Source organism: Liolophura sinensis, chromosome 8, assembly GCF_032854445.1.
Source record: "Liolophura sinensis isolate JHLJ2023 chromosome 8, CUHK_Ljap_v2, whole genome shotgun sequence".
In the NCBI taxonomy this organism is placed as follows: domain Eukaryota; kingdom Metazoa; phylum Mollusca; class Polyplacophora; order Chitonida; family Chitonidae; genus Liolophura; species Liolophura sinensis.
In genome coordinates, this window is record NC_088302.1 from 21,153,536 (window position 1) to 21,167,638 (window position 14,103).

At 36.8% G+C, this 14,103-nt stretch overlaps 1 protein-coding gene across 1 annotated transcript in view; it reads right to left on the reverse strand.

The window, feature by feature from the left end:
* Positions 1-3,677: 3,677 nt before the first annotated feature.
* LOC135473302 (uncharacterized) overlaps positions 3,678-14,103 on the reverse strand; it is an 11,670-nt gene continuing 1,244 nt past the window's right edge. Inside the window, 10 exon segments of the mRNA XM_064753150.1 lie at positions 3,678-4,944; positions 5,546-5,720; positions 9,979-10,149; positions 10,983-11,137; positions 11,907-11,929; positions 11,932-12,002; positions 12,457-12,536; positions 12,538-12,600; positions 12,939-13,072; positions 13,609-13,639. Of these exon segments, the coding sequence (XP_064609220.1) occupies positions 4,750-4,944; positions 5,546-5,720; positions 9,979-10,149; positions 10,983-11,137; positions 11,907-11,929; positions 11,932-12,002; positions 12,457-12,536; positions 12,538-12,600; positions 12,939-13,072; positions 13,609-13,639 (1,098 nt within the window). The 3' untranslated portion in view covers positions 3,678-4,749.

Sequence of the window (14,103 nt, forward strand, 5' to 3'; positions counted from 1 at the left end):
TTTAATAGAGGCGTCAAAAACAAACGTTCCACGGTACTACTTTGCATCTTAAACACTTGATGTCCTGCAAGACCTTTCTTGCCATCAGATGATAAAATCTTCATTTTACACATACATTGTTCATGCAAGCTGTGAGAGTACAACTGCAATTAGGCCTAAGCAAGGTAACATCCAATTTCCACTGAAAATAAGAGGGCACTGTCCCACAAGCTATGACTGACATAGGGAGCACTTCTCATAAGGTATGGGGTAAGGAGCATTTTCATACAGGTATGGCAGCAGGTGCACTTTCCGACAGATATAGCTATGGGGGTATCTTCCCACATATATAGGCTATGGGGCAACTTCCCCACAGATCTGGTGATGGGAGCACTTCCCACAGATATGGCTATGGGGGTACTTTCCCACATGGGTATGGCTAGAGGAGCACTTTCTCACAGGCATGATTAAAGATCACTTTCCCACAGATATGGCTATTGAGGCACTTTCCCACAGGTAAGGCATCAGAAATGCTTTCCCACAGGTATGGCATCAGAGGCACTTCCCACAGCTATGATTTCAGCAGCACTTTCCCACAGGTCTGATTTTAGTGGCACTTCCCCACACATGACTTCAGGGGCATTTGCACAGGTATGACTACAGGGGCACTTTCCCAGAGGTATGACTACAGGGACACTTTCCCACAGGTATTACTGTATAATTACAAGGGCACTTTCCCATGGGTAGGACTACAATGGCACTTCCCCACATATTAGAACAGTTGGCAATTTAGATCCAACTCGCATGAATTCCTGTCCCTCAACCCTTTATATGCCACATATATACATGTATACACAAGTAAAGGTATGAAATGCACTTCAACCAGCACCACACTAGATCTTCGAAATTTAACCTCCACCGTTTCCACTGGTTTCCCTACCTGGGGCTAATATTGGTTAGTATTTCCACATCAATTGTATTTTATGCCAGTGGCACTTCTATATGCTGAGCCCACTGTACATCGGTTGTGGCAAATATAGGGTTTACAGACGGATTTCAGTTGACAATTAAGAACAAGATATTTTGGAACAGAAAGGTGGAAATATTTCTCCACTGTCATTTTGTCAGCATCTTAACCACTGTCAAGACTAACACAAAACTTTCCAAGGCATTAGTGGGGGAGAATGCTTAATTGAAAACAAAACATGATTTAAGATGCTGTTGACTCCATATTGTCACAAAAGGCTCTAATAACAATGTGAGCTTGGAAATGTAGCTATTCCCTGTTTGATATTGCCATGATGCTATGTCTCGTAGTCAGGAGTAACAGTGAGCAAGTGAGTGCACGAGTGAGTGCTTGGGTTGTAACATCATACTTAAAGTAAATGAAAGCTAAAATAAGAAGTAAGGTTCATCATATGGACAAATGAAAAGTATGCGTAAAAATACTTTCATCTATTTTTTCAGATTTTTTTTAGAATGTTGAAAGGCATTCAAATATTTGAACAGTAAAGTGGGCTTCATGAGGAATACTGACGGTATCTAAGAACTCTGGCGTCACATCACCTTTTTTTCCTGATGTTCATCAGAAGGAAGGAATTTCTTGGAGCATTATTTCAGTGATCCTTTACTCATAGCTAAAGAGTTATTCCACCATTCACGGTTGTGATTAGAGTTGGAAAAACTTCCTGTCATGTCAGAGTTCCTAAACTCTGATAGTATGGTCCATAAAGCACACCATAGAATTCAAATGTTTGAATGCCATCAACTCTCTTCTCAAAAGGCTAAAAAAAATAAAGTATATTCATGCATTGATGAAGGAGTCCTTAGAGTGTATGTAATGTGCCTCCTTGTTGCAGGACGGATTTCCACTGCACTTTCACCTCGTGCTGCTTCACTGAGATGCCTTACCAAAGGCATGTAAGCCGCCCCGCCCGAGCCATTATATTGATACAGGTCAAGCAGTCATTGCACTATCCACTTAATGCTTAATGCCAAGCGAGGAAGCCACAACTTGGATGTACAGCCTTCGAAGCGGACACTATCAACTGTCTTACCAGGGCCGGTCTCAGGACAAGGGCATATCTTAGAGCCACGGCTTACTCCCTCTTATTAAGATGTCAAGAAATTCAATAAGATCTTCTGAATAATTAACTGATGGAGAAGATCTTTTAGGTAAAATAAATTGCAACAGTATGATGTTTGATAGCATTAAGAAAAGCAGGTTACATCATCTTTCAGAACATCTTTGAAGACAGCCAAATGTCCTTCAGTAAAAAACCTATATAAGACTTGTGTGTGTCACACAAGAGAATGTGAAAAATGTAAACCCCAATTCTTTAGACTTTTCAAATGTTCAATGGCAACTTTGATGGCAATTTACCCATAGTGTTTTGATTGTAGTTGTAATTTATGCTTGAGGGGTGTGTGGGGGGGAGGGGTGGGTGGTTGGGGCAACACAAGGGCTTCATATAAAACATGAACACCCACACTGGGTGAACAAGCACAAATGTTGAAGAAATACATGTAGGTACCTCCAAAGATCTACACAAGATTATATCACTAATAGGCACTTTAAATTATGTAGCCAGAATACATGTAAATGTATGCCCATAGTGAGATGTCTAAATGGTGGTATTCATGCAAATTACGCAGAAGACAACAAGGACGTCGGCATGAAAATACGAGGCCATTTGAGCTTTAGAGGACAGTGAGAGTACACCGTATTATGAATGCAAACGATGAGTTGGTGTGTATACACCAATGTCTGATAAATTCAAATGTGTCCGGCAAAAATCATTTGAGTCTGATAAATATGCCACGTATTTGACACACATGAAAAGCTCAGGACAGGGGAACATCTTACTATTAATAATTGTTAGAAATAGAAACCAACACGAGCAATAATACTAATAACTAAGATGTGCCTATAGCCACCAAAATTTTCATGTAAAACATTCAACAAAGTGGTATAAACTATTTTCAGCCAACATCATGAAATATCTTGAACATTTCTAATAATGCTGTCCAAAATCTCATGTTGGATAGCAGAGATATCCTTCATCAGATTATAATGCAGGCCTGACTTCATACCGAGGGAGGAAGTAAAAGGGCATTTATTTCCTCACAGTGAACATGGACCAAAAATTTCAGCTGTTGTGGAGGGGACAAAAATATCTAAAAAAAAACTAGCCCTGGTTAGTAAGAGCGTCTAACCCAAAATTTCTCATTGGTAATATTTAATTTTGCACGTAAGAAACCACCTTGAGAAAAGCATTTTGTGAAAATTTATTTCTCTTCCTCTGATACCGTAATTTAAAAGCCAACCTGTTTTTCAAGCACATGAACAATATTAGCAGTGTTGGAACACAAAGCCATATTGCACACTTCTTTAATAGCCATGATCTTTAAGCTGTGAATTTCCAAAGAATTTTTAAACAAAGAGCAGTCACAAAACAAAGAAAACATTAGGTGTTCATGCAATAGAATAAAATACAAAAAATATCTCACCAGCACTCGATATCTTGCTAGGTGTTGGGCTTAGATTCACAATATGTTTTACTGACAAAAGGTTAAAGTTAAAAAAAAAATCCATATGCAAACCGCATAAGATTATGTAACTATCCAGGCAGATATCAAATAACAAGCTCGGAAAAAAAAAAAAGTACAAAACCTTTCCTGTCCTATATATGTGTTTATTTTATCCTCTCTTTGTGGGGCGTCACTATCACGCTTCCCTTCTGTTTCCCTCTTATTACTTACACAAAAATGCTAATTTTTTTTATTAGCAGTGTTAATCGTAATCCACAGTATTTATTATAATTGTAAGACATCCTGTCATCGATCAGCAAAGATAAAATTTCATCTCTCAAAAAGAATGAATTCCTGAACACACTTAGCGATACAGAGGCCACACGCCCTAGTTATCACTTTATGCTTTTTTCCCTTCAATTTCTTTAATGTTGCGCATGATTGAATAATAGCAGTTTCTTAATTTGTCCCTCCATATATTGTCCATAAATTAACCATGTGGGCAACAGACAGATGCAACACCAAGAGCCATAGAAATATCTTCATCTTACCAAAGCTAATCTGCATTTTCCATTGAATCCTTTATATACTGTGATGTTGGATGAACTATTCATATAATTATGCATTTATTGCATTTATTGTGGGAAATAAATGTCATCAAACATATACTTTTGGTGCTGAAACTTATATGTTTGGCGTAGGATATCACACCTCGCAAACAAGCCTAAAACAACCTTTTCTAAAATTAATTGAGTTTGAATGTGAGAAAATGTGTAACTTTATAGATATGGACAAACTTGCACTCCCTTGCTAGAAACATGTTCATATTCATTTTCCCATAATTGCCTCACATGATGAAGTTTGTTAACAATCTTTGTTAACCCCCATCACAAATCAAATGGCAAATATTTACATCCAGCCAATCAATGCCTTATTCAGAATACCCCTGTTCTTAACACATCATGTGCACCTGCTGTTCACAAATTATGTTATCCTGTACCTCTTCATGTATACAAAGAGCAAAGCTGCCTTAAAACATTGTTCATCAAGTTCATACATACTAGTATACGCTTTTAATTGTTCAAAGAAAAGTTCGTGAAACAACAGGGTGCAATGAAAGAGTATGGCAGAGGTAAAAAAAACAACACACATAATGCTATATAAAGACATTCTGACATTAGACAAATGGGAGTGAGCATGTAACGTGTCGATAAAAAAGAAATGACTTTGAATAATCTGCTATACGATATCTGCCTGCAAAAAGTCCACCTCGCCCGTATTTAGTGGCCGTTTGAGGTGGAAATATTCCAGTATGTTGGACTTTATGCCTCGGTTGAACGGGTTGTAATACTGCCCGTTGGCGTTCTTTAAATACTGGTAGCGTTTTCTGTTGATGCGTTCATTTGTAGTTAGATTTAGAGCAGCATGGATGAACTGAAATTAGAAATAGATTGGAACGATTAATAATCACCGCATAAATGGCCGTGGCTGAATGCCACATCGGTAATATTTCAGCCATAATGTGGTCATGCTTAACAATAATGTACATGTATTGTGACGTTTACTATTACAGGGGAAATGAGCATTCAGATCGCAGTTGTGTGACTCAGACAGAATAAGTGTGCTACTCAAAGATAAATGGTGTGAACAGGTACTGAGAAACGACGTATTACACACAACACTGAAAACTAGGAATCAGGAGAAATATTATATGAAATCAATATGATAATTAAAAGTGGCTGTTAATTTAATTATATTAGTAGTGTTTCTACTATAATAAGAAAAAAACATTATCTCAATTCTTGCCTGTGTTCCAATTCTGAAAAGCATTAGATTATTGTATACAAATATTTATGCAGATCAAATATCAAAACAATGGAACTTAAGAGGAAATACCCAAAAAAAAAAAAATAATAAAACCACAACACACAAGAAACAATGCAAGTACATACATGCCAATACTTGGTTAGTGAGAAAAGCAAAAGGGAAGGGCTGAAGATTAGTCACGCACAACTAAAACATATTCATCCCTTACCGTGGTATATGCAACATAAAAAGCAATAAAGTCAAAAAATAGCAGCAGAAGAGAGCCTATTATGTAGTCTGCTTTGAAAGTCCATCCCTCTCTAGCCCAAATGGCGGGCACGAAGACAAGCAGGCTCAGGGTACCATTAACTGCTACACACATCACAAACAGAACGAACGACTGTCTGAAATTACAAGGCAGAGATGTGTCGGGATAAGCACTGTATTCAAACAAACCTTTGCTGCTCATTCTCATTTATGTAAGATCTGCTCCTTACCACAAACCACTTACAATGTGATAATGCAGAATCCCTTGCCCCATATTTTCGGGACAGAGTAGACCAACTATCCCCACATATATAAGTCTCCAAGTCCGTCCTGCGAGAAATCTCTCAATAAAGTGAGATGTGTATCCTTCATAGAGTTGAACACCCAGTGTTTGGAATCCAAGGGGAGATAACTGTCTGATGACACTAATGAGGGAAGCCATTGATTTGGTGTTAAGCCAAAGGGGAGAAGTCAAGAAACTCCTAGCCTAGTCTATTGCAAATGTGAAATAGCAAAGAGAACTGTAAGCCGGAAAACGCTCACTAAAATTACAGAATTGAAGAATACCTTGAACGACAATCACACGACGAGACAAAAGCACGCCATTTAAATGAACAAATCACCTTTCAAGTGAGCATTCCAACTCACAAGACAGAATAACTAGCCCAAAAAATCAACTATACATCCCATCTCCAGAATCACCAACGAAATAAAAGGCTCTACCTGATCACTGATTGCACATAAATCCCAGAGGACTGGAAAAAAATCACTGATTCCCAAGACATGAACACCAAAAAATTCGAAAGGAATAACTAAGACAGCACTGTTAGACGAAACAGCCCAGTGACTAAATCAAGACACACCAGTAAGACTGAAGTAAACCAACACTAAACGGCTGAACATCTGTGTGATTATCAGAAGACACAGATGTATTCAGGGCCAGGACCTTTAACACCTCTCACCAGGAATCAGCAACTGATTTACTCAACCACACTCTTCACAGGTACTTTTTGCCATAATTTGTTTTTTGAATAATAGCAGACAATACAAAAACACACCTAAATTTGCCCCAATAATCATTCAAAAGCTAGCCTGCAGCACTCCTTATTTTGATTAATGAATTCGTGTATAAAATAAAAATCAAATAGAAGTCGCCATGATATGGATGAAATATTGCCGATGTGGCGTTAAACCATAATCATTCATTCAAATAGAAGTACCTAAGGAAACCCAATACATCTATCCATCCGCTTTTCAAATTCAGTGTGTTCAATCAAGCAAACAGAAAAATCTTCACATAATCAATGTGAAAAGTAAATACATGTAACAACTCCCCTAGGCATAATCCTTCTGTTTCACAATTTTAAAGGGAGATAATCATGACAAAGCCAAAGAAACAACAAACCACAAACTCATATTTGTTCTACCCACTCTTTAACCAAGGGGAGAGATTGTGGCTGCTGCAGGGCAATAAACTGCTACCAGGGATGCTATGGTAGTGAGACAGAAAAAATATAAGAAAGAAAAAAAGGAAAGAAAGGAAAAAAAGAAAGTAAACAAGCATTGTACACCACAAAATGCTAGCTAACATGCATAACAATCCAAGTCTACACTAATACACAGACCAATTGTAAAAAAAAAAAAAAAAACAAAAAAAAAAAAAAAAACCAGCACCCACATTCAGGTTCAACCCAAACATAAAAACAGGAATCTTCACCAGAAAAAGCACCAGGACTTCAACCAGTAATGTTATCATCAAGTATGAGTTCATACACATTAGCGATAGGAGTGACCAGAATGAATTTGTGGAGATTGTCATTTAATATTTTTCAAGATTTTGTATTGTAGTGAAAATTATATAATGAAACAAAATCCATATGAAATCAATGTAATTTTTGGTGACGTACACTGTTCTATAATATAATATATGTTTTCTTTCCTTTCTTTTAATTTTTTTTTTTCTTCGAAACATCAGAGCCGGACAGCTGTTTCTCAAAGTGGTCGTAATTGTCATAATGACAATCATTGTTTCGTCTACAGTTTAATATTTTCCTCATTTTACTCCATTCTGACTTATTCATCTAACTTTGAGGACCACGTGTCCTACAGTTTCTCTGTATAGGCATATGTTTATCAATAACACCATTTTCAAAAACGACATCATTTCAGATCATTGATGGAAAATATTCATATAAATAGAAGAGTTATTATGAGGTATAAAATATGCCTCAAACTTTCTTCATTTCCTTAAAAACTAAAATACTTATTTTAGAGGTCCTTTTCATATGTCCTCTAAAGCACATTGCAAATGGACTTTTGGCCTCCACAAAATCACTCTTGCCTCTGGAAAGGTTACACAGGTAAAGCCTCAACCAGGGATAGGACGGGTCTGACAGATTATGATGTACAGTTGCCAGTACTACATAGGGGTAGCCTGTATACAAAGGCCGCATGCCTCTTACCGTAAACACTGATATCACACAGGTTATAGCAGTGAACAAGAGTATCTCTACCAGGCCTATGATGACCCCCCAATGCCAGCCCCCCAGCTGGAGTAGCACCACACAGAAGTAGAATGTGAGCAGACAGTTGATGAAGCAACTTGTGATAAACCCACAAAACCAGACTCTAAAACAGATGGGTGGGAGCAAAACTTTCTGTAGTAAGATGGCTGGGAAGTAACAATGTACATAAAGGTGGGAGGAAACTGTATTCCAATGGGTGGGAAGTATCATACAGGTGGGACAGGTCAGAATAAAACTCTCTGAAATCAGTGGTCAGATAAGCCAGAACTAATCATACAGGTAAGGCTGAAAACTGTCAAGCATTAAGTAAGCGAGTACATTCCTTTCCAAAATCATATGGGTGAGATGAGATTGTCTAGTCACATTTGTTAGATTAGCATTGTCTAGAGTCATATCTGCAAGAATAACACTGTCTAGAGTCATATTTGTGAGAATACTTTGTCCAGAGTCATATTATGAGAATAACAGTGTCTGGAATCATATTTATGAGAATAACACTGTCTGGAGTCATATTTTATGAGAATAACATTGTCTTGAATATTTGTGAGAATACTCCATCTAGAGTCATATTTATGAAATAACACTGTCTATAGTCACGTTTGTGAGAATAACACTGTCTATAGTCACATGGATGAAATTAACACTGCCTAGAGTTATAAGGGTGTGAACAATACTGTCCAGTCGTATGGTGTGAACAATACTGTCTAGAGTCATAAGGGCTGAGAATAACACTTTCTATGGTCATATGGGTGTGAACAATACTGTGCAGTCATATGGGTGAGAATAACACTTTCTGGGGTCAAATGGGTGTGAACAATACTGTCTAGTCATATGAGTGAGAATAAAACTTTCCAGGGTCATATGGGTGTGAACAATACTGTCTAGACTAACAAGGGTAAAAGTAATCCTTTCCAGGGTCACATGGGTGTGAACAATACTGTCTAGTCATATGGGTGAGAATAACACTTTCTAGGGCCATATCAGTGAGAATACATGTAACACTGTCATATAGGTGTAAAAACAATACTGTCTTTACTCATAAGGGTGAGAATAACACAGTTTAGAGTCATATGGGTGTGAATAACACTGCCTAGGGTCAAATGGGCGAGAATAACAGTGTCTAGAGTCATATGGATTGAAACAATGCTGTCTAGAGTCATCGAGGTGGGAACAACTCTGTCTAGAGTTTGAATGCTTTTCTCAGTACAAACTGTTTAATAAACAGTCCATATGAATGCACACATACAGGTTACAGAAGATTCTCCTTCTGAAACCTTATTTTGAAATAACTAGAAATGCCCAGTGTTATTTCTTGGCACCATATATAATAACTACATTTTTACATTCACATTATATGACAGGGCTTAATCTCTGAGATAACTGAAGTGCAGTGAAAGGCAAAAGAATTGCTCCTTACAATTTATTTATTTATTATTATTTTATTATTTATTATAAGCTGATGATTAGCATTATTGTGGGAGGAAACCGGGCAGAACCTGAAAGACATCCATGACCACATACAGGCTGCATAGAGGAAAGGAAGCCAGCATGAGCTGAATCTGAACTCACAGCGACCGCATTGGTAGAAGGCTCCTGGACTATTGCGCCAGCATTCATGCTAAGCTCCTCGGTCATGGAGGTCCCCAAATGCTTACAATTCTGTACAATAATATGACTACATGTTCAAATAACTAATATTACTCAAAAGTAAAAAAGAACTGGTAAATCAACACATGTAACACATCTTCTTAGTTTTCAAATGTTTTCAATAAATTATCATGCCTGGGAATACATGTAAATCAAAATTTCCCTAATGGATTCAGAAGAAATGTATGCCTTGTTTCACTTAAAAAGGGATACAATACCATACCTGTTATTGTAGCCCACACAGTTGTAGATGTAAGGACAATGGTGGTCAAACTCTCGGATGCAGCGGTTGCAGATTTTGCAGTGTTTAGATCTCACTGGTTTGACAGTACGACAGGTGTGACAAAGACGACTCAGGGGGTTCTTCCCCTGTTTCCACTCATCAAAGTGAGCCCTTCCTGTAAAATAGCAACCACCATTATTTGTAGCAGACTGAGAGGCTGGGTGATTTAACGTAGCTCGCTACCCTTCATATCCAGAGTTTCTGCCACAGAGTTTTGCTTATTTGTAATTCGCCCGATTACATCTGTGACCCAAATGCCCTTCTTACTCTGACGCTGCCTTGTGGTCGATGCAGTGTAATGTCAGCATCACTAAAATGACGTAATGTGTTCAGCATTGCACTTCTGCCGGTATTCCATAAAGTCGTGTTTACAGACAAAGAAAACAGTTTGGTGACCTCCATTTTTAATTTCATATTATCGATTTTCGGGGGCCTCCGTGGCTCAGTTGGTTAGCGCGCTAGCACGCAACAATGCGGTCGCTGTGAGTTTAAGTCCAGCTCATGCTGTCTTCCTCTCCGGCCGTATGTGGGAAGGTCTGCCAGCAACCTGCGGATGGTCGTGGGTTTCCCCCAGGCTGTGCCCGGTTTCCACCCACCATAATGCTGGCTGCCATCGTATAAGTGAAATATTCTTGAGTTTGGCGTAAAATACCAATCAAATAAATAAATCAAATAAATCAATTTTCGTGATTTTTTTTTCAAATTTCCCAAAAATTCTCAACGTCAGAAGAAGTGAAGTGAAAATATAAATAGCTGAGTGGTATGTTGCATACATGTAACTAGGTATGTCATATACCCATAAAAGGACAACATGAAGGCATTTTAAATATTCCATATTACTTGTTCTCACAACAAATGCTATCACTTCACCATTTTATAAAGAACATCTGAGTGTAAGTAAAATAGGAACACGTCAAGTTACACGTATTTATTATTATAAACCTACCTGTTTTATTGCCATGTCATACTCTGGAATGTTACGAGGGAGAAAACCAGGGTCCACTGAGTTGGCGTGGTACAGACATACCCACATCACAATGTTTGTCATCACAAATATTAAATGCCACACCTCCATCTCGTAGAACGTTTCTGGTAAGCACTGAAAAGTCAAAAGTCATTTGAGAAATTTTTGAAAACCTACTTTACATAATATTTAGACCTGTTATTATTATTTTTAATATTTTTTAATTATATTTTATTCTATTTTTAATAACTTACATGCTCCATTATTTAAGACTATTAATTTAATTTCAAGTTTAATGTCATACTTCACTTCCAGTTGTAAGGTTACCTGATTGGAAAAAAAACTTTGTCATGGACCGTGACAAATCTTTGTGCAGAAAACCACAACCTTAAGTTAGATTTGAATATGCAAACTACTGGTTGTAATGTGACCGATGACCAAACCACCTCAAAATAACAATAATTTTCATTAGTCAATAAGATTTTTGTACTGAATCCTGAACTAAACCTGAACAAGGTGCTTGTAAATGTTGACCGTAATAAAAAATAATGAAGTAAATGAATTACATATTATTATATTATATATATATATATATATATTAATATATGAATTACATGAGTTGGCAACCTTAATCCTCAACCTATTTGCATATGAAAGAGCCACTTGTAGTGCATTTTATGCACATTTTTTTATTACAATGAATGAAAGGTTATGGCTTAACACCACATCCGCAGTATTTCAGCCATGTTTGTGCAATTTTTTTTTTTTATAGATTTTGGAGCCTTCAGAATATGCTAGAATAAACACCTGACAAACATGCAAAAAGGGTTGAAGAATTACAGTAGATTCTCACTCATACACATGCCTCTGTAAATACCTCTGTATACCGGTAATCTCCACTCACCTTGAATACATACATAGGATACCCCAACACAGTAAGTTAACAACAAAAAACAGGATTGGTCCTTTGTGATTCCCAGGTGGCCCAAATACCACTGACCTGATAAGAAAAAAAAACATCTGTTTTTTCTCTGCACAAGCACTTCATAGCAAGCTTCATATTTCAAATGAACTGTTTCCTGTTCTAACATATTTTCACCACAATGTGGCTGGAATAATGTCTATGAGGTGTTAAGCCGTAATCTTTCATTCAAATCAGCAATGAGTTTGTCACGCTTTTTATCTCATCCAATGGTTGAGTTCTTTGCTATGATTTTGTTTTTATATAGCTGGTACATATCAGTACATCCGCGAAGCATACACACTGACAAAGAACCACTTCTTTTCCTTGAGATTAAAAAAAAGTACATATCACAACAGAAAAAGTAAGGAAAAAACGGCTGGAAAGAGAACACAAAAGATTGCCAATATGCCTATGAAAATAACATCTTTCCAAATTTTTAAAACTGCTCTCAAGTACAGTTAATACATCATACAGATCAGTGTTAACTTACCAGAAGTCTATCCTTGGCAAAATGCTGGCCTTTCTTTTAGATTCTAATTTGAGATACTCCACAACATCTTCATGCTTTCTGGCCCTTGGCCAACATTAAAGGAGTTTTCCCATTCTTATCTGCTAAGTTGATTTCAGCACCATCCTGAATAAAACATGCACCATGGAACATTGTAATTATGAAATATTTCAGCTAAACTGAATACTTTGACATTGCACTGGCTCACAGCAGCAAAGCCATTTGCACTTTTACAAAACGCCACAAATAAACATGCAAAAACACATTAATATTCTGTCTAGATGTTTTCTGAACCTTCACATCACAGGCAGCCTCGTAAGCACAACTAAATTATTATACATATATAATATTTACTCCAGTTCACTGCAAGTCACAGGAGATCCTGACCCTATTCCTAAATTTTATACCTTGACCTTGGTCCTGACCTTGATGATGAAAAAGAGAATAAAAGATGTGTAACCTACCTGTTCACAGAGTTCCTGTACAGATACCAAATTCCCATTAATACAGGCCAGGTGCAGCGGTGTCTGACCGAAGTTATCCTGCTAGACGAGGTTGAAACCAGAGTAAATAAGTAGCCTCATTAACTCTGAATGGCCTGCAACACAAAAATACATGTAGGGATAAAAATATAGTCAAGTCTAATTTTTCAACCCCATTTCACCTTATTCATTTGCATATTTGTGAAGTTATCAGTGAAGTTTGAAAGGCACTTTCTGTAAAGATTGGCTGAATGGAACTTTCACAAAGACAGGCAGCAGGTTTTGAAAAATGTTAAAGAATTCAAGGTAGAAATGTTTACATTAGTCACATTCTAATGCAAGCAAGTAAATGTTTAGCTCAGAGTTAGGGGGTTAAATACCTAAAATTTCCTAATATTTCACCTAAAGTTTAGTAGTTACACATGCACTTTCAGAAGTACAAATAGGCCTTAAAATGACACTTTTGATACCAACATTTTTTCAGTGATAAAAAATGTAATCAATCATCAAAAACAAAACTATATATATATATATATATATATATATATATATATATATATATATACACATATACATATATATATAGGTGGCCCTATAAAGTGGATGAATCATATAGAATCAACTAAAATGTGTCACTTGAAAAATACTATACAGTATTTAAACTTAAATCCAATGATCAAAATCTAAAACAAAGGAGCAAAACTGACATGATCACAAAATGCCACAAATGGAACACATATCTATGAATTTTTATTTGCACTGACTCATTTCTGTAAGTCACTGTTTTTGACTCATATATTGACTCAGGAACCTTTCATTAATATGATCTAAGTGTGTAAATTTACCCTGACAAATACTAATCTTGCTACACTTATTCCCTCTATTCATACTCGTTGCAGTCTCCTGTGCTTGTTTGTATGTTTGCTTGGGGCTTAACATCAACTAGGTCATATCACACTTATGCATCTTCTTTACATGCAAGTAACAACCAAGACAACACAATTTTTGGACATAGGTTGTCAGACAAAAAAAAGAAAATACTTCATTTTTTTGTCAGTAATTTTAATCTGCTTAGCTTTTTGTCTTGTCAGTGTATTAATTTCTCTTTCTCCAGACCTGTTATAAAGTGTATAAACAAAAAACACAA